At 43.4% G+C, this 20,436-nt stretch overlaps 2 protein-coding genes across 2 annotated transcripts; both read right to left on the reverse strand.

Moving 5' to 3' along the window:
* Positions 1-9,616: 9,616 nt before the first annotated feature.
* On the reverse strand, positions 9,617-10,543 carry LOC125573136 (transcription initiation factor IIB-like). Its single transcript, XM_048733487.1, has one exon. It carries the CDS (start codon positions 10,541-10,543, stop codon positions 9,617-9,619), a length of 927 nt encoding a protein of 308 aa, XP_048589444.1.
* A 2,253-nt stretch (positions 10,544-12,796) lies between these two features.
* Positions 12,797-18,462, reverse strand: LOC5516413 (JNK1/MAPK8-associated membrane protein). The gene is made up of 8 exons (XM_001636428.3): positions 18,211-18,462; positions 17,410-17,483; positions 16,896-17,053; positions 16,406-16,485; positions 15,794-15,914; positions 15,248-15,417; positions 14,775-14,851; positions 12,797-13,951 (listed from the first exon to the last, which is right to left on the reverse strand). Exons 1-8 carry the CDS (start codon positions 18,281-18,283, stop codon positions 13,739-13,741), a joined length of 966 nt encoding a protein of 321 aa, XP_001636478.2. The 5' UTR covers positions 18,284-18,462; the 3' UTR covers positions 12,797-13,738.
* Between the last annotated feature and the right edge of the window lie 1,974 nt (positions 18,463-20,436).

The following is a 20,436-nucleotide window of genomic DNA, read 5'->3' on the forward strand; positions in this document are numbered from 1 at the left end:
CTGCATCTTTATATCTCGAGGCAATATCAATCACGACCAACGCGTAACGGTAGGTTTTTCTGCCTACGTTATCGTGGGGCATAAACAACAGATCGGCTTGGTGAATCTGATTAGGTTTATTCACAGTCCAATGCGGTCTGGGGACATACTTTGGGGCTGGGAGGTAGATCTGCCACAACGCCTGTTTTTCAAGCCACCTCTTAGCCTCGGCTTCACTGACTTTAGCGACACTAGCTAACTTAGAAATAGCTGAATACCCTTTCCAGTATCCATCGGTGGAATAGTATATTTTTGATAACCTGCTTTCGTTACTCATTTAAAGATTATCTCTCTTTTCTTAAAATAAAAGATGGCACAAGCGATATCAGAAAAAATTAACCCAAACAGGATCCCACGGGAACCCTTCGGCCTGAAAGCGGAATCGTCGCTGAATCGGATTACATTCAATCCCTCATCGGCAAGTCCTGGAGAAACCCTCTATATAAATATTCCAAAACTTGCTGAAAATGTAGTGATTGTTCCAGGTAGTGTATCCTTACTATTTGACTTAGACGTCGCAGGACACGCGAATAATACTCTCGTCAACAACGTTGGCCGGAACCTAGTGTCAAGACTCAAGATTCTTTTCGGTGGAGAAACACTACAGGATACTCAAAGATACGATCTCTTCCAAACCTATCACGACTTATACTTACAAGCTGAAGATCGTGAGGATAGAATAAAACAAGGTATCTCCTCTGAAAACATGAGGAAGCTCAGGACAAATGCAGGTGACAAAGCGACATCAGATGCTAAGGAAGTAGCTCTTGCAGCGGTTCACAACACCAAGTACTGCATTCCACTCGACCATCCTATTCTCGGCGAGCATGGGGTCTTTTATCCAAAGGCGTTACCTCATCCGCTAATCTTTGAAATTACTCTAGCCCCAGTTTCCGACGTCGTTGTTTATGCTGACACGGTCAAGACTCCAACGTACACAATCACAAACCTCGAGTTGGAATATGCTTGCATCTCAAGTGAATACTTGGCTCGTGAGGCGTTGTCGGCTTATCAGGTTGGTAGAGGATTCTTTTACGAGAACGTCATTCTCCACAAAACGTTCACCATCTCCAAACCTAATGATGGTGTCATAAACGAGCACATTAATCTGCCGAGGAGGTCAATGACAGGGATATTGTGCCTGTTCACAGAGAGCTACACCGGAGGAGCAAGGGATTCCGAAAAGTTTGTCAATCCAAGCATCACATCGATCAACATTAATGTGGATGGCATGCCAAACCGTCTCTACTCCAAGGGGATGACACCGCCGGACCTCTGGGAGTCGGTAAAGAAACGTTTCGGTAGAGAGGGTGTTAAGCAAAAGGATTTTTACGCTAATAACAAGTTTGCTCTGTGGGTCGACTTGAGGGCACATCCAGATAACAGCATTCACGGAGGAGGTCTGGTCTTGAACAACACGCGGGACGGAGTAAAACTAGAAATGAAACGGAAAGTTGGAGGAACGGGAAACATCACCTGCTACATGTTTGTAGTAGCCGACGCGTTGATGGAGGTTATGAACTCGAATTTGAGAGCAATCATGTATTAAAAAGGACTTGTGTGATAATACAAAAAGAATGGAAGAATTACGGGAAAAAGTTCCTTTTCATTGTATTATCACAGGACCTACTAATTGTGGGAAGACAAAGTACCTCACGGAACAGCTCCGAGGGCCGTTCCGGCATGTGTTTGAATACATTGTGTTGATTTGTCCGACTTATGCGAAAAACAAGTCCTATCGTAGATTTGCTCACGGAGATAAACGTTTCTTGGTATTATCGCCGGATGCTAGTAACACCGATGAGATTAACGAGTTACTAACAGATTGTGCGGTGCTATTTTCTGGTACAAATACGTTACTCGTTTTGGATGACTGTGCTGTATCGAAAGATCTAAAGCAACGCTCGAACAAGTTTATCAATCTAGCGTTCTCAGGGAGACACGAAGGATTATCAGTGTGGGTATTGACGCAACAATTAACATCCATAGCAAAGCCCTTCCGTGATAACGTCGCCTGTGTGGTTACATTCCATAATCCATCTCAAATCGGTACCAAAACACTGTTTGAAGATTATGGGGGTGACTTAGACGTCGAGACTCGTAAAAAGTTTGTAGAACTGCTGAAAACTGAAAAGTATTCCAGACTCTGTTTCTGCCTACGACATCCATTCCAACGTTATTTGGAGATTCCTGCCACGCGGTGAGAGCTCGAGGGGCTGACCCCTCGAAGTGGTTTAAAAACATCTTGGTCTACTTACAAAATAAGATGGCAAGCATTGAGGATTATATGGAAGAGGAGCCTAAGTCTAAGGGGAGCTCGAAGGGTGAGCCTCTCGAAGACGATGTTGAAGTCAAACGAGAATCGCTGGCTATTCTCGCATCTCTTGGGACTACGAAGGAATTTCTTGGTGTGGACATGAGTTTAGGGGATATCAAGAAGCTCTCGGCGAAAGACGTCGAAAAGTACTTTGTTCGCTACCAGACTGTCTTAGGCAAACAAGTTACTGATGGATTAGTAGAATCAGCACTTCAAGTGGTGTCTCAAGTCATTTCCTACGTGGTTCCTGTAGATGACACCGAAGCGCTTAGCAAAGACTTACAGAACGACGAGTTGGTTAAACGCGAATTGTCAAACTTTGCAGGTCTCTTGGTATTGAAGGGAGGAAGGATGGTAGCACTTGCTAGTGCCCTCTTTCGGGTCGCTAAGCATGTTAAACTAACACCTTCACAGGAGACTTCCAACAAACTTCAAGAAGTTTCAAGCACAACTGAGCAAACTCTTGACCACACCTGAGCACACCTAAGCAAGCTCTTGAGCACACCTGAGCACGTCTAAGCAAGCTCTTGAGCACAACTGGGCAAGCTCTTGAGCACACCTGAGCAAGCTCTTGAGCATGATGTGATTTAAAGATTCTTTATCCAGAGTAAAGAATCATGTCTGACGAAAATCAAGAGGTTGAGCAAATCACAAAGGACCCTCCCCCCAGGAAGAAGAGTGCCGCTAAGGAGAAAGATCCTATAAAAGTCGCTTCTGGTAAGAGAGTTGCCGAATATAATAGGAGGTGTAGAGAAGCACTTGCTAGGGAGATGAAACGCGAGGCGGAGGCGAGTTCAGAAGACGCTGCACGAGCAGAGACACCCCACCAAGAGGGAGCTCGAGAGGATAGCCTCTCGGACGCTTGGATTCCAGAGCTATCGTTTACAACTGTACTGGCTCTAGTCGGAATAGGGCTCACCGCATTGGATATGTATATGCGTTTTTACAAAAAGACGCCTAAGATCAACGCCAACGAGACTGAAACTTTCGAGAGGCCTGCCGCCCGAGGGGCTAGCCTCCCGAACGCGACGCCAAAAATAGGAATGTTGTGATTTAAAGATTATCTGAATCTGTAATAAATAAAATCATGTCAACTGAAAACAAACTTGTGAAAACGATCACCGACTCAGCAGTCATCATCGGATTAGCCGCCGGTATGGGTTATGTTGCTAAAAAGGCTATGAAAGAGTCATTCATCAGCGACCCTTCGTCAAGTGTTACAAACTACGCTAAATGGGTTGCTGTCCTGTCCGGTAGTATGTATCTGAAAGATTATCTGGAAACACAAAAGATTTTGCCAAAACCGCTGTAGGTGACTTAAAGATCTTATAGATTGATTAATAAATGGCGAGTATAGCATTTATGATTGGTGGAGCTATTCTTAATGCGACGGCATTCGTTGGAGGGAGTTACCTAGCGAGATACTTATCTTCTGACGCTACTCATGTTGATAAAGAAAAAATAAGACACGATAAAGCGCTTGAAAAGTATCAACAAGCAATGGGTGATTGGCAGAAAAAACGACAGGAATATCAGGATTGGTTGGGGGAAGAATATAATAATAAACTTCGTGCAGACCAGAATGATAAGGAGACCGATCAGGCTTTCAAACTATACGCTCAAACACATCCAGATTTTGATTTGAAAGAGCCTGAGCTCTCAGATTACTACAGACCAAGTAGCAACCAAAAGATGGGAGAGATGGCATATGTTGGAGGTGGAATGTTAGCTCTTGGCTATGTAGCGAGTAGGTGGATATGAGCCGGCACGACTTAAAGATTTCTTATTTTCAAACAAAATAAGAAATGGATATAGATTTTGATCCCACAACAGAAGAAGGTAGAGAAGATTTGAATACTACCGTGGACGAAGAATATGATTCTCTTCTTCCAAACGATGATGAGGGAGTAGAACCATGGATTAAAAGGATCTCAACTAGATTCGGTAGAGCTACAAGCCACGTGATAGGGAGGTTGCGTGATTTATGGAAAACACGAAACCCTGGGAAGGCTGTCCCCGAGTACATGGAGTTACAGAATATGGGGGGTTCTTCTTCAACGGACGCACTTAGGGTAGACCTTTTGTTATCGAAATATCCAGATCTTGATGAAAATTTAGTTCAGATTTCAACGGATGAAAGAGGGAAACAATTCATTTCCTTCTATTCTGCGAGAAAAGGTGGTTGGACTAGACCAGAAAGGTTGTATAATGAGGATAGAACGGTGCGGAAGAGTGTTGACGACAAAATCAGATCCGGAAAGTACAAGCAAATTCAGATTCAACTCGATGAACTAGACGCTACAGGTAATACACTCAGAGAAGAAGAAGAGAGAAACACCGAGCAAATGAGAAAAAATAATGAGGAACGAAGTGAAACAACTAACCAAGAAAGACTAAGAGCTATAGATCGTAAAAATGAAGAGCTCAGCGAAAGAAATTCTGTCATAGATGAGACTTTGGAAGAGAATCAATTGGAGAGAGAAAATCTTGAAGAGAGAATGCCGTTGAAAGATCGTGTCAAAGCGATTTTTAAGAAATACGGATTTACAGTCGCTGCTGTCGTTACCGCTGTGGGTGTTGTTATCGGTGTTATCGTCTCTAACCTGAAGACGGGTTTGACAAGTGTTGTAAAAGGCGTTGGAGACGGTCTTAAAACAATAGGCAAGAAATTAGGAGAAATACTCCCAGGAATGGTTGGTGCGATAGCTAGTTTCATCTTTAGAACGGCAGGTGAAGTTGTTGGCTTTTTAGCTAAAAACGCATGGCTTCTCATCGTCGCTGTCGTCCTGTATTTCGTAGAACGATTTAAAAGGAGACGGAAATCATAACAAATGGTATTACTCTACATTGAAGGGAACGTTGGTGACTTTACCGTCTATTTAGAACACCCTATTGAAAAGCCGCGGTTTATCGCGCTGCGAGGATGTGCGTTTCATAATCGTTGTAACAGTCTCTCAAGCGAGGGAACGGTCTCCAACGGTGAGAACATTATCCTTAGGATCCCCGCGGGGCAGTATACGATCGAGACGCTAAAACGTCAAATAGATGGGGGTATGCGTCTTGGTGAAAAGTCAGTCTCTATTAGAGACTCGTCACTCGAAGTTCATCGGAACGTCGTGTTGAATGAGCCGCTCGCCTGCCTGTTAGGACTCAAGACCAGGGAGCTGGAAGCAAACACTCGCCACGAGATAAAGATGATAGGTCACGAGGCTATTTTTATCCACTGCGATCTTGTGAACGCGTCCGACTCCCTCCAACAAGGGGCGCCCTCACAAATCCTAGCAAGTGTAGAACTTGATGAAGGAAAGATATACCTCAATCCAAGCGATCCGGTACGGATTAGTACCACATCAGTCGGTTACGTGAGTAGTCTCCGTCTTAGTATAAAGGGCGGTGACGGAAACACAATAGAGCGCGGTCTCTACCCGATACGTCTAATCTTAGAAATTACTTAAAGAATAAACTCTCCCCATAATAAAGCTATGGAAGAGTACAACTCGATCTACCCGAACGTACCCCGAGGGGTCAGCCCCTCGGGTGATAACTTCAGACTCCAAAAGACCCACGATGTTTTGGGAAGTTTGGAGCAAGAAGTTAAACATTACGAGAACGTGAGGAAAAAGTATAAACGAGGGCAGAGCGTGTTTTCAAAGTTAAGTGTGGTCTTAGGACTCTTATCCGTCATTCTTGGGTCTAGTGGTTTGGGGACTTCTCTGTCAGGTTTGGGCATCATCGTTGGAGTTCCGTTGGGTGCTTTGGCTGGTGTTTTCGGTCTCACCTCTGTAGGCTGTGCGGCGGTTTCTAAACGGCTGTCGCAAAAAGTCTCCAAGCACGACCAAACAGCGGCGATGGCAAAGGCAAAAGTAAATAGCATACGCGACCTGGTCTCTAAAGCTTTAAAAGACAACAAAATATCAGACGAAGAGTTCTCTTTAATCTTGAACGAGTTGGACAAGTTTGAGGCTCTAAAGCTCCAGATCCGTCAAAAGTCGGTAAGAGAGGACGAAAAAAACGTAAACATTACCAAGCTGAGGGAAACAGTAAGAGAAGAGATTTTGAAAGACCTGGCGAGTCGACCCGCTCGGTGAAATTTCTGTACGAGAGAACCCCCGTCGGATGGATCTATGAATTGAGATGCGTAAAGGACTGATTTAAAAACATCTTATATGTCATATAAGATGAAGTTTACAGAATTTGTGAAAAGGTACCCTTACTATTCACGCTTAAGGTTCTCTGCCGACGAGCACGGCAATGCGCAATTCGTTTTCAATGGGGACGAATACGATCCATTCGACAAGAATGGGAATCTAGTCAAAACGTTATATCACTTCCCTGGTAATAGCTGGAAACCCGAGAATATCCAGGATTTTCTAGTCGCCGACGACACACAAGCATACAAGGAAACGATCCAGCAACTGTTTGGGTTCCCAAAACAATACAGACTAGACGCGCGTGCAGAGTACAAGATATTGCCGTTGGACGAAAACCCTACGAGAAATAATTACGTCTCTTTTGATGTTTTTATAACACCAAAGGTGAAGACACACTTTGTTTTTAGGGACATATTCACCGACAGCTTGCTAGTATTCAGAACAGCAAAGGAGGCTAGTAGGTGGCTCGACGCCCCGAACCTCAGTTATTGGAGTCAAGCCTTAAATTTTGCTATGTTTTGCGCGACTGCTGGATGTGGTGTGACGCGTGACATGATTGACGGCTCTCAAGTGGGGTCATTCTACAGATTTCACATCATTTTCACTATCAGACGAATATTAAACGAGCTACAATGCCCTCTTCCAAAAGATAGGCTCTTTAGTTGGAATAAAAACTTCTACAGCGAAGCGGCTTACCAAAAACTAAGAACAGAATTCCGAACTGGTGACGATTTCCGGTTCCTCGGACCGATAAATCATGGGTTAGGGAACGTTTATAATTATGATTATCACGGCTTGTCATCTTCTAACGACAAGTATAAGCCTTATGACACCATTGATCAATTACACGACGAATGGGACGCTGCCAAAAGCGACCACGAACACATGAATCACTTTGAGATCGAATACCTGAAAGATCTTAGAACTGGGTTTCAGTATGAGTGGTTCTTTCCGGAAAAATCAATGGGGTTAACCAAAGCTGGGTTGTCTAGGATAAACCAGAGCATCGAAGCCTTTGTTTACTGTATTCTAGGCGCGCAAGTTCAGACCCGGTCGTCAATCGTTGGTGATAGCGGTTCAGCTCAGGAAACGAAACAGGTCTTTTCGAAACTCTTTGAAAGCGCGGTGGTGGAAAACAGTATATCGAAAAGTATACAACGGTATCAGTCTGCTTTACAACAGGCGAGACAAAAACTAGACCTGGCTTTCGCCCTCGGCTGTTGGTTAAGTCCATCGTATCTTGTGATAAATAACAACACTTCGATCGCTGGCTATAATAACAAGTTACAAAAAGCCACCACAGATATGAAACTGGGGTTGAATCCGATAAATAACGAGATAAAAACGATCCCAAAACATAATATGGGTCATTCAAAGATTGTGTTACCTCATACCGAGTCAGTCACGGCTCACAAACCGGAACCGGAGGCGAAAACTAACCCAAAGCCGGACGTGATTAAACCCACGAACACACAGCACGAAACTAACCTTGCCACGATCACAGCCTTTACGGCTGGTTTAGCTTGGTATCTATTCCGGTAACATGCGGGGTGCATGTGGACGGATGTGACGTACCGCAAGAAGACAATACCTGTTCACGTGCCAAACAATAGACTGCATACCAGACCACCCTGGCGACCGCGAACTCCCAATGTAAATACAAAACCTATTTTCAGAATCGCTAGTTGTTAGGGCGATTAGGAATGTATGTGTTTTGTAACGTGAGACGCGTTACAAAACTGAGTGGGTCAATGCTAATTTCCGTTACACGTTCTGCAATGGTGCTTTTGTCTATCGTGTTCGCATATTTGAGACCCTCCGCATAACTTACAAAAGGGTCTCTGTTTGCCGTGTCCACACATCCCTTTCCCCTTGCAGTCTTTACAGACATATCTTGCTCGTCTGTGCTCACAAATGCTACCGCCGTTACATTCTCTGCACCGCGTTTTTCTCCGGTTGTGAGGGCAGATTTGCGATCCGTGACAATCTTTGCAATAATATTTCACTCTACCATGAAGACACTTATAATCCGTTGTTCGCTTTACGGGGGATACTTTCGGGTCTTTCACCGTTTGGTTCTCCATTTCTATCAAACCGGTCATGTCCTTAAATCACTTTTCAGTTTTTCACGCCTCGATACTCACCCTCCTAGCCGGCCGACGTCTACCTGGCGAAACACTCTTCCAACATTCCCTTCTCTTGCTCATCCATGCACCAATCCCAAAACCTGTCTGGGTGCCAAGCTACTGGCATTAGTTCGTCCTCCAGCTTTCTACGGAATCTCACCTTGTGTAGCTTCTCCGGGAGCTCCTCATGCACGAGACTCCACCCCCAAGCTGCACGTATCACCGCGAGAATCTCGTGTAGACCTAAGAATCGCGCGTAGTTCATATGTACAATGAGATCGGTCGCGCCCCACTCCAAGCACATCCTGACGACCTCGAGGTTGCCAGATTCGGTGGCTGGTGTTATAGCATAGTCCGGGTCAAACTCGCTGAAGTTTTCTCTCAGCAACTTTAGAACCTCAACGTGACCATTGTACGCCGCCTCAGCGGTGGCCCAACCGACATCGACATCGGCACCTAGATCTATCAACAACTCAACAACCCCCACCTGACCTTCCGCCGCCGCAGCACCCATGGCCTCGGTCATGGCCTCTCCTCCGTCGGCACAATACTCGCCCATCACCTTCAAAACCTCTACGTGCCCGCCTTTCGCGGCCATGGACGCTGGATACATGAAGTCACAGGCGCCCGACTCACAACACATCTTAACGATCTCGGCGTGGCCGTTCATTGCGGCCCTGACCATCGGCTTTTCGAAATCCGTCGCACCCCAACTCTTACACAACCTCACGGTCTCGACGCACCCCTCCCACGCCGCGCGCTCCATAACGGCGTCAAAGTCTGCGGCTCCCCACCTCGCTAAGGTGGCGGCTTGATCCTCCACGGTGAGATTTGTAAGACTTCCAGCACTTTGCATATCCATTTTGTTATTACATCCACGTCTTTAAACCACTTTTTTCGAATTTTTTTAGACGTGTTAATTCACATCTACTCCGAACTGACAGTTTTCTGGAAATCCTGATTTCTCTGGAAATCAGGAAACATCATACCACACCAGGCGTACCCAGGACTGTGGCCACTTCTCTCGCTTTCCTACTGATGGTTAACTCGGAGACGCCCGTTCTTTCGGAGAATTTTTTAAGTGTAATATCGACCCCCTTTAGCCGTACCCAGTAATAGGTTAAAGCGACCGCAAAGGATTGTGGGCGAGCGCGATTCAACTCAGACGAGCGGTTCTTAGATCTGTAGTAGAGCTGGACCACCTCTCCCTTCTGTGCGGGGGACGCCGAGAATCTGTCCATCACGTCGTGAATGTGATGCACAACTGTGGGAGACGCTCCATGTAGTAAGTAATCTTTAGGCGCGTTAACACTAAAGATTTTTAGACCCTTAAGGCAGCTCTTCTTGCTCAATCCAAAAGTTTCCATCAAGGTTTTCGGTGTCTGACACTTACCGGACATCTTGTAGGCGTAGTAGATGCATGCAAAGACGATCGCCTTCCGTGGGTCGCCGCGAAAAATCTGGCCTTTCGTCACCTGAGTGTATATCTCGTTAGCTTTGGCTACAATTACCCCGCTAAAACCCATGTTCTCCACATCCTTGTCAATGTTTCTATCCTCAGACCTACGTACCTGGACCCGACTTGGATTCGAAGACCGTTTGCCGTCGGAATGTCCGTAAAAACCCCATTCTCTTTCGTGCGCGATCACGCGCTGCATCTGTTCCCCGCACTCTAAGCAACTAGTGACCCCGTCTTCTGTGACCAGGTCGTCATGATTGCAAAGGGTGTTACTACTATCCTCGTCTCCCAAGGAGGCTCTACTAGTCTCGTATTTGGTGAGGGCTCGGTCAAACAGTGCAAACTCCGGCATGAGGGTGGGGACGTTAATCCTGGGTACCGGCCCGTCGGGGATATTATATGGTGGTGGTGACCGGTCTTCGGCCGTACGTTCAACCGTTTGTTCCCCCATTTTATTGAACTGTTCACGTCTTTAAGCCACTTTTCAAAGGCTTTTTAGATGTGAAGTCAAGATGCTAGCCTCTCGAGCTGCCTCTAGGCGTGTTGTGTGTGGTCGCTAAGACTTCCGAAGGGGTCCGCGTGAGGGCGGTGCGGTCTAAAGTCTCCACACCTCATTCGTGGACTAGTATCTTACCCATCTTTTTTCGCCATACCGTGGCATGGAGACTAACATTGCTAGAACACCAAGGACAATTGTCGCCGCTCCGGCCACAAACCCAACGGGGTCGAAGCTTCCGTATTCTGAGTCTTCATAGTAATCAGCGTTACAACAGCAGTGTTCAGGCCCCGCATCCGCAGTGTTACTCACATTCACCTCCGGCACCGAACAACCGCCGGCGGTAGCCGCACCATCTCTAATCTTAACCTCCGTCTTTAATGTCATTTTATCTAGGACCCCATACGTCTTTAGACCAGAATAGCCTCCCCGAGCTCCCCCTAGGTGCGACACGTGACAAAATGATCGACAGGTTTTTGACAAAATGATCGACAGGTGGGCGTGGCTATCACGTGACAAAGTGATTGACAGGTTTTTGACAAAATGATTGACAGGTGGGCGTGGTCGTCACGTGACAAAATGATTGACAGGTTTTTGACAAAATGATCGACAGGTGGGCGTGGTCGTCACGTGACAAAGTGATTGACAGGTGGGCGTGGCTATCACGTGACAAAGTGATTGACAGGTTTTTGACAAAATGATTGACAGGTGGGCGTGGTCGTCACGTGACAAAATGATTGACAGGTTTTTGACAAAATGATCGACAGGTGGGCGTGGTCGTCACGTGACAAAGTGATTGACAGGTGGGCGTGGTCGTGCAAGAGATCTCTAGCAAACTCGCGCATGCGCAGGTCGCGAGGCTTGGCGGAGGTGCGCGGAGACTTTCGCGCCATTTTGGAATGAAATTTGGGGAGATCAAAAAGTTGCGCCAGCTGCGCCAAAACCCTACTACTACCTGTCTAGGTAGAGAAGGTATAGGCGAGTAAAACCCAGGTGCAAACGTTCAAGCGATAATATGCTAAATAATGAATAGCCACATATAAAATCTTGATGCTTGTAATGAATATGACTTGATGGGTTAGATACTTCAACTATACCAAAATGCGATTTGAGAACAAACGGGAAAACATCGTCTACGCCAAGATCACGGAAACACAGATTCCTAGCGATACGAAACAGGGGAAGAAAAAGATTTGGATTCTTTAGAAATCTAATAAAAATTTTTTACAACCTGATACAACTTACCTTTATTGAGTTCATTTTATCACCGTTTCTTTTGATTCTTTTATCAGTGGCGGCAATGTCCTTTCCTCTAGAAGCTTTTTATTTAGTCTTATCGCTGTACTACCCATTTTATATCATCTCATAATTTGTTTTAAATTTTACTACTCTTAAAATGTATTAATGGGGTGATCTTGGGTAATGTCGACTATATTGGCTTTATAAATAGAACTCAGCTCATTTCCTCCATACGTGTCACAAAATGCAAAACAATAGATTGATTTTCATTTTCATGTTCTAAGAAGCCGTATCAGGAAAGTCTCAGAAAATAGTGTCTTGCATCTTTTATTCTAGCTTGCAAGATGGTGATTTGTTGCGACTATGTCAAAGCAGCCCAAATGCCTCAGGTTCTCACCTGAAAGAATGTAGAAACCCAATATTGGAATTGCGGGGAGGGCAGGGCTGAAGAGCGGTGTCTATTAAAAGACGTGGTTGTTTTTTATTCGCAGTCACCTAACGTGGTGTCGGAGGCAGGGGGTGGTGGAATATGCTCGCTTTTAGATAAAAGAAAAGGGCAAAACGTCAGGTACTTAAGTCAGGCCTTTGTCTGTGTCGATAATGATTTCGTATTTATTTAGGATTATGCATCTTAACATATAAAACTCTATATACTCTTATAAAAGTGGATACTCACTAAATTGTTCATCCCTCTCTTTCACACACAAACGAAATGCGAATCCTGAAATACGAGCTTCGTAACGAATTCCGCCGGATGAGGTTCATGCACTTGTTACTGCATTAGCTAACACCTAAATAATGCGGAATAAATGAACAATAGCATCTTGTACTGAGTTGACATGTGGACATTCCTTTCCAAAGGCACCAGGTAGATCCCTCCTTTCATCCCTGTACACATTAGGGATAAGAAGGTGGGGAGGGAGGGGGTAGTATACAACAATATCTAACACAGTAATAAAGCATTTTTTATATGCTTAACGCATGTCTTTACTTCCATCTTAATCTTTTCTGGGTTTTATTATTATCTAATGATGGATGACTTTTGTTTGTATCTATAATTTATGACCTAAACTCTAGTAACATTTTTTTTCACGAATTATCATTGACACCATGCCACGCATTTTCAAGTGCAGTAAAAACCTTCATGTTGTTATATCTGTAAATGTGGACTTTAAAAACACACTAGCATACACACATTGGCACCAGTCGGGCCAAGACGGGACGCTAGCACAGTCTATTACCTGTGCAGTTCGGCAACCATGGACAGCTGTTTCGTCCTTATTAGGACTCGTCAGCATGGCATAGCCGGTTTGCCTCAGTTAAACTTCATCGGCAAAAAAAAAACTGCAGGGCGACTTCGACTCGAACGAAGTGCTTTAAACCACAGCTTAGATCCATGTGGGATCTAGAGCTGCGACCGTGCTAGCGTGATGCCAATTGTGCGGATCACGCATGCGACCTTTGCTAGTCTAAAACTCCGTCGGATAGCCAAACTATCCTTGCGAGTATGTATACATAAATGTGGACTTTAAAAGCACACTAGCATACACACATTGGCACCAGTCGGGCCAAGACGGGACGCTAGCACAGTCTATTACCTGTGCAGTTCGGCAAATCCAGACAACAGCTCCATCAACTCATTTTTCACCCAGTCCCAACAGATATTAGGCTTATGATTAATTCCTATGATATATCGATTTCATGGCATAGTTCTTTTGGAAATTCTCGCAATGAAAGTGATCGCTATCGCTTCAGTCCATGCTCACGGACAAGCGCTTTTTTTTTAAACGCTCGCAAAGTACGCTGGATCTTCCAGCATGGCTCCCGTCATGAATGCCACGCACTTTAAAACGTCACGCAATAACATTGGGTCACGCAATAACGAGGGAATTTGAACATCCGGCAGTATCTTTATCCTGCTAGTAGCTGCTTGAATTTATTCGGTTCTGTGAGGCTTGACGTCGCGAGGTAGAATAACACTGGTGTTGTGACAAGCAGGAACATGGGTCCGTGTACGGAGGGTTGCGTTACTTCCGTCACGGCCAGTAATCCATACGCATTGATCAGCCAATGACCAAACACGATTGAGATGTGCCGTTTACTGCCCATTAGTTGGCGGATGTTCTAAAACGAGAAATCAAAGAATAAAAAGTCAGTTTTTGAACTGCGCAAATCAACATCGCGAATCTGGATCAGATGCGCCTAACGCGACATGGAGCCTGGGTGGAGCTTCTGCCACTAAGCCAGGTGAGTCACTCTTTCATGAAGTCACTACTTCGTTAGTCACTCCTTCATCAAGTTCTAGGGAGATGCCTAAAACAGTAGTTTTAGGGAGAAGTTTTTAGAGTGCCAGTTCATCAGGTCTTACACGACACGCAAGCTTGAACGTCAAGACAGAAGTTTTAAGAATACAAAGAAACGGGCTTTGTAAAGCTAGTCTTTCCATTGGCCTAATAAAGGATGTCAGTCCATCACTCAGTTATTGTTCTGGCTGGCATTAATTCAAATAGATCAACTTTGCCTCGTTTATGGTTTTAAAGCAACTCCCTCTTCCCCACAAAAAAAACTGAAAAGGACATATAAAATACAAATATATATTGCTACAAAGCCCCACCAGAATTGAAATGCAGCGTTGATACAAATAAGGCTCCTCTTCTCTTTTAGACACATTAGCTCATAGTGTGGGGGTGGGCGTGAAAGTGGACTTTACCGGAAGTCAGCTATCGGCCACGACACGAGTACATGACTTCCGGTATAGCGTATTTCACTCAAATAATGCATTACTCGTTGACGAGAAATGTGGAACTGCCAATGCTACATCCAATTTCACAAAACACATAAACTAAATACTCAAATTTTGGCCGTAGAGAAAGAACTTTGAAACATGTCTAATACAGCAAATGATAAAATAGACAAGTGAAAACCAAAGGGGGGAGGGGCTACTTACTGTTATCTTGTTTTTCGATAGCACTACTGCTGTACTTATGACGGATACAACCAGAGTTATGTATGGATAGGAATAGTCTGAAATTGAATTAAAAATATATTTAATTAGTGCAGCCACTGTTGTCTGAACACAAAACACACAGAGATAATTTTAACATAACTAGGAGAGGAAAAAATTTGATAAGGACAACACATTTTTGTAAGATGAACAAAGTTTTAAAAGCTGGCATGCAAATTACAGCGTTGATTAAAAAGTGCCAAAGAGAGCCAAGGGGGAAGGGCCGGGGGGTATGCTCACATTTACCATTCCCAAATCTTATACTAGCCTAACATAAAGCAATTTGCCTAGCAAGGGGGTGGGGGTGTCTAGGATCTGGGTACCCCCTTGGTCAGTCAAGGGGGGGGGGGGGGGTAAACATGCCCATCCATAGCTATGCCCCTGATAGAGGTCTATGTGACCTAGCGTTTACTTACACAGCAGTCCCCCTAACAGAGCATGGACGGCAGCCAACACAGGCAGGAAATACATAGCTGCATAGATGGAGGAAAGGCCACTCCCTGCGCACATGCGATGGGACAGAACTGGTCTGATCAGGATTAACATGGTCACAGCTATTGCATGGAACGTAAGCACTATAGTGTACCTATATCAAACAAATATTATCAGAAATTATTAATTATCAGCAATCGACATACAGGCTAAGCTACTCCACAGTGTGAAGCCAGCTTTTTCATATGATCTTCAGAAATCACGCAAAGAAATCTAATAATAATGGGAACAACAGAAGTCATTTTTATAGTTATAAGGGACTGATACAGAAGCACCATAAAGGGGAGGGAGGGGAGGAGCCAAGAATTCAAGGGAATCTGGATTTATTGTCCTTCTGTAGATTTCTTTACATAAAAGCAAAACCTTTGCAAATAGTTCTCCTCTAAAGCCTCTTCTCTAAGCTTCTACAGATAGCTGCTTGAAAACTGCTGTTGTTGCTTTGTAGAGTGCATATTCTGTGAGGTACTTACAGGGGATAGACAGCCTCATTTGTGCAATGAATTGTATTCACATAGTCAGGTTTAGGGTTGAAGAATACTGTGTACCAGTCTGATAGTCTCTCTGTCCAACAAGCCGTTAAGTTCAAGGTGCCTGGGGAGAACCAAAGATTGTTAAACTGGTTTAGGGTTGAAGAATACTGTGTACAAGTCTGATAGTCTCTCTGTCCAACAAGCCGTTAAGTTCGAGGTGCCTGGGGAGAACCAAAAATTGTTAAACTAACTTATCTGCAAAATATTTAGTGATGTGCAACAACTAACTGTTTCAAATTGAAAAAAAAAAGAAAATAGAAGAAAAGATGATCAATGAATTCTTTTGTAAATATTGTGCCAAATATAAGAATAAAAGCTGCAAATAACATATCATATGGTATTGTGTTCTGTCTATATATGGATGGTGTCATTCACCCAAAACAATTGGATAGGGGGTGGATGTAATTTTTTCTGGAATTTTTTAAAAATACTTTTTCCCCTAAAGTTCTAGCTTTAGCAAGACTAATGAAGCTGAGCTTACACAAGTTATTTCTATGTGGTATGAAGTAGGATGTCCACAAGGACAAGCTGTACAAGATGCTTTTTTCATACCTTTAGGTTCATTAACTAGCAGAGTGAATATGGCTGCCAAGGTGGTCTCTATTACAGAACTCACAAATAGGAGTATCATGCTGAAAGAAAGAAAAAACAACATTAACAAATAGTTCAGGAAAATAGAAATGTGTGTTTGTTGCAAAGGCAAAGAATATACTGTATATGCTGCAAAAAAACTCACATATTCGTCAAATAGTTCAGGAAAATTCTATGCTTTTCACAAAGGCAAGGAATATATATGCTGCAAAAAACTCACATATTCAGCCAATAATGTATCGTTGTGTAGTGTGGCCCAAGGTGTGGGTGGGTGTGTTATGTTATAATTAGGAGATATGACGCTCGCGACACAAGGACAATATTAAGTGATAACAAGTCACCAGAGTGATGGCACTTAAAGACTTTAATGGGTAATAATTAATCTATCTAGAGTAATTGTCATTGAATGTAAGCAAATACCATATATTAATATTCCCCCCAGGGCACCTACTTTTGTCTCACTCTTTGAACAAAATAGTCAATGAAGAACCAGTGAAGAACTATGACAGTGAGGATGATGAAGCCCAGATAAAGCCAGTCATGGAGTCGTAAGGACTTGGTGCACTTTACACAAAGGTCCCCATATGACCGGTAACCTCTAGGACAAGCCTGCAGAAAACAAAGCACACAGGAACAATTACATTTAACATAAATGTCCAATATGTCCTTTAGGACAAGCGAGAAAATAAACCACACAGGAACATTTACCTGGAGCTGATGCACTAAACACAATACTGGCTTTAAAATGTTCTAAAATAAGTACAATATTTGTGCCACAAATATACCACAAGAACAATATTTCCTACCAAATTTAGCAAAAGCATGAATTACATTCTTTTTTACAATATTGTCTGAGCCCTTTTCCTGTATCCCAGATCAGTGCTTCCGATGCCCTCCACCAACCAGGACATGAGATTCACAGTGTCGTTTTACAATGAGAAACGTGTCTGTTTGTAACGGCATACCTGGCACTTTCCAAATTTGCCATTACGATCTTGCACTCTTCCGCAGTACTGCCCGGGACATTTCTCTAATTCAACTGACAAATAAAACAGTGTTGAAAACATAGTAAGCTTGAGTTAGAAGGTTTAACTTAGGGGATTTGCTTATTGGTGCGTACATTTTTACATTGCATACATAAAATTTTGCTGCATTTTTCCTGTGCAAGCATCTATGTGAGCATACTTATCAGCCCTTCACATGCTACTGGAAACTTGTCAGTATTGATTGGACTGCTCAGAGAGCACGAGGGATTCACAGTATTAGTAGATAATTCATAGTATTGTTAGAGAGGCAGCGACGCAGCTATCTACAACTCTGATTGAACGCAGGTCCTCATGCTTGAGAGGCAAGGCCCATGTCACTGAGCTATTGTGGCTCTCTAAATTTTTTAAAAGCGAGTAAAAGCCAGCCTTTACTCACAAGTATGAAACTGTGCTCTGATAAACATGGAGGACATAAGTTTAAGTTTTTCCTTGAGTTCTAATCTAAAAAATCAAGGTGTGAAAAGGGGTACTAAAAATACTATACATTTCAGAGCATTATTATACATATTCCTTTGAACGTCAATAAGCAAAAACAACCAAAAACCATTGGAGGCCAACAGGCCCGGCAATTTATTTGTAAGAAGTCCTGAGAAGGTGATAGATCTAGCGTCAACGTTTAATTCAGTATAAAACTGTGAGATTAGAAGAGACGACACCTATGTATTTACACGAACAACACACCAGCAGGTAGAGTGACCCCTGCAAGACAGCAAACTCTACCTTCTTTGCCAAGAACTTGATGCACCGCCGACAAAGTGACGATTATAAACAACAGATGCTTGGCTTTCGCCATATTCCACAAGCTTCCGGCCTCAGAGACCACTTCTGTCGCATTACCAATAATCCCTGATACTTAAAATATGATCTTGTTACATTTAAAGCAGAATGCACGGTACTTCTTAGAGGAAAAGCCTGCAAATATCTGAAAAGACGGATACGAAGGCCGCCATCTTTTTTTTTTTTACTTAGTCTCTCTCTTTACTCGTCAGATTTACATCGAAGGGGCCTGGGGCGAGATCAGCTACAGCAGAGAGGATGGGGGGGGGGGGGGGGGGGGGGGGAGGAAGGGGGGAATGGCGGATGTAACCCTTTTCTGTAAGTAAGTCAATCCCCTGTTTTGTTGTTGTGTTTTTTTTATATACGAAATATAAATGGAAAATTTCCGAATAATGTTCGTACCCTCAAGTCACTAATAAAATCCTGGATTTGCTCTGGTTGTAGAAAACATGTTCCCCTAGGGAAAATTCTGAGCAAAACAGACTGAAAACATAATTCCCCACCTCTAATTTCAAGTTCCACACTTACCAGTGAAGTTTGTCTTGAAGTTACCACAATGCACTGCAGTCAGTCTACAGTCTAGCGATGGCGCTGACAACAGCCTTGCTTGAAATTTGCTACACATCGTTTAGATTAAGGTCCAGTCAACCAAAATCCTAATAAAAGATGCAGTATTCACTTACTAGAAAGAGTATATCTGTATATAGGTGATGCATTTTAGTGGTTTATCTTAACCACTACTATAGTCTTATGTTAAAATTTTAGGGATGGGTGTTAAGTTGGAATTTCGATCTAGCTTGCCAACTCTCAATTTTGAAAAGATGTTTGATCATGTGCCTATAAACCTAGCCATCATTAAAAACTGACCATGTCTTAGAAGAAAATTATACATTATTACAAAAAAACATTTCGTGACGACCATAAGCGCAGCAATATGTTCATATGTTACTTGTAAATGCAAGAAATAAATATCAGTGTTTCTACTTTAGGCGTGTTTCGGGTCGCGCTTCAGTTGAGCTTTATATTGTCCCCATAAGGTATTTACATGTTCTAGCAGTTACCATACAACACGGCATCGTCGGTGAGGACATTTAGTCGCCCGCGAACAGTACGTAAGCGGTCTTCATTGCCCTTGACTACGTAAAGATGGCGTCTTAGTTGGAAAAGCCCATTGTATTTTAAACCAATCAAAAACAGCATATTTTAAGCCACTAATGTGCAAATGATCCAGGGGAAGCGGGTTTTTGGCCTTGAGGACAGAAAACGGCATCAATTTTGCTAAAATTCTCGAGAAAATCGACCTATAATGATGGCAATCGAATTCCCCCTCGATAAAAATATTACCCATTTAGCTAGGAATGGCTTCATTTTGCTGTCTTGTCGGAGTTTTCCAAGGAAATCTGAGGGTAACTGGTTGAAGTATTAGCTCTCATGAATGGAATCACGAGGTAAGTTCGTGTCGCGAATGATTATTAAACATTCTACGATCTTATCCGTCTTGGCATGTTTTGTTGGTTGTGTATCGCATCGCCATTAGAGGCTTCAGCTGTTTTTATTGATTGTGGCTTTCAAATTGGTTTTACATAAAGTTAGTCGCTTACTATCATAATGCTATGGTTTCAGAAAACCTCTACGATAACTTTAAGCAACTTAAATATTTTGCAAGCTTCTACAATAATTAGTATGAATATTATGTTTTCGTATTTCGTTTGCTAAAATAATGGAGTCTGCCTGATTCAACCGAAAGCTATAAGTAGTTACTTAATTTATACAAATATATTGCAATGATATCGGCCTTTAATTCTAACTTCTAACTTCATTGCTTTTCTTTGCTTTTAAGATTACGCCGTTTCTTCTCAGGAATAACGTTCCTGTTAGCCGGTGCAACGATCACGTAGTGATCTTGGATGATGGCTTTGAGGCGATTTGTAGCCGGCTTTGTTTGGCTGTGCGTACGGTGCAGGGCCTGAAGCTCATGGTGGATTGATTCGCCTCCCTGCTCCCCGAAAAAGCCCAAATGGAATCTCCAGCGCCTGATGAATTTCCACGACGTGGTGCTCCAGCATGTGTAACTTGGGAGGGAAAGACTCATCAGGAAATGTTTCGCGGTAGTAACCACATAGTAGTTTGATATCTTGCTCTGTTGGCGAAAAATAAGTCAAAATAGGT

Source organism: Nematostella vectensis, chromosome 10 (assembly GCF_932526225.1).
Source record: "Nematostella vectensis chromosome 10, jaNemVect1.1, whole genome shotgun sequence".
NCBI lineage: Eukaryota > Metazoa > Cnidaria > Anthozoa > Actiniaria > Edwardsiidae > Nematostella > Nematostella vectensis.

Coding starts and splice junctions, on each gene's coding strand:
- LOC5516413 (XM_001636428.3), bottom strand. CDS start 18,283: ATGGCGAAAGCCAAGCATCTGTTGTTTATAATCGTCACTTTGTCGGCG. Junction 15,915..16,405: donor GCTAGTTAATGAACCTAAAG/GTATGAAAAAAG, acceptor GGTTCTCCCCAG/GCACCTTGAACTTAACGGCT. Junction 15,418..15,793: donor AATGAGGCTGTCTATCCCCT/GTAAGTACCTCA, acceptor TGTTTGATATAG/GTACACTATAGTGCTTACGT.
- LOC125573136 (XM_048733487.1), bottom strand. CDS start 10,543: ATGGGGGAACAAACGGTTGAACGTACGGCCGAAGACCGGTCACCACCA.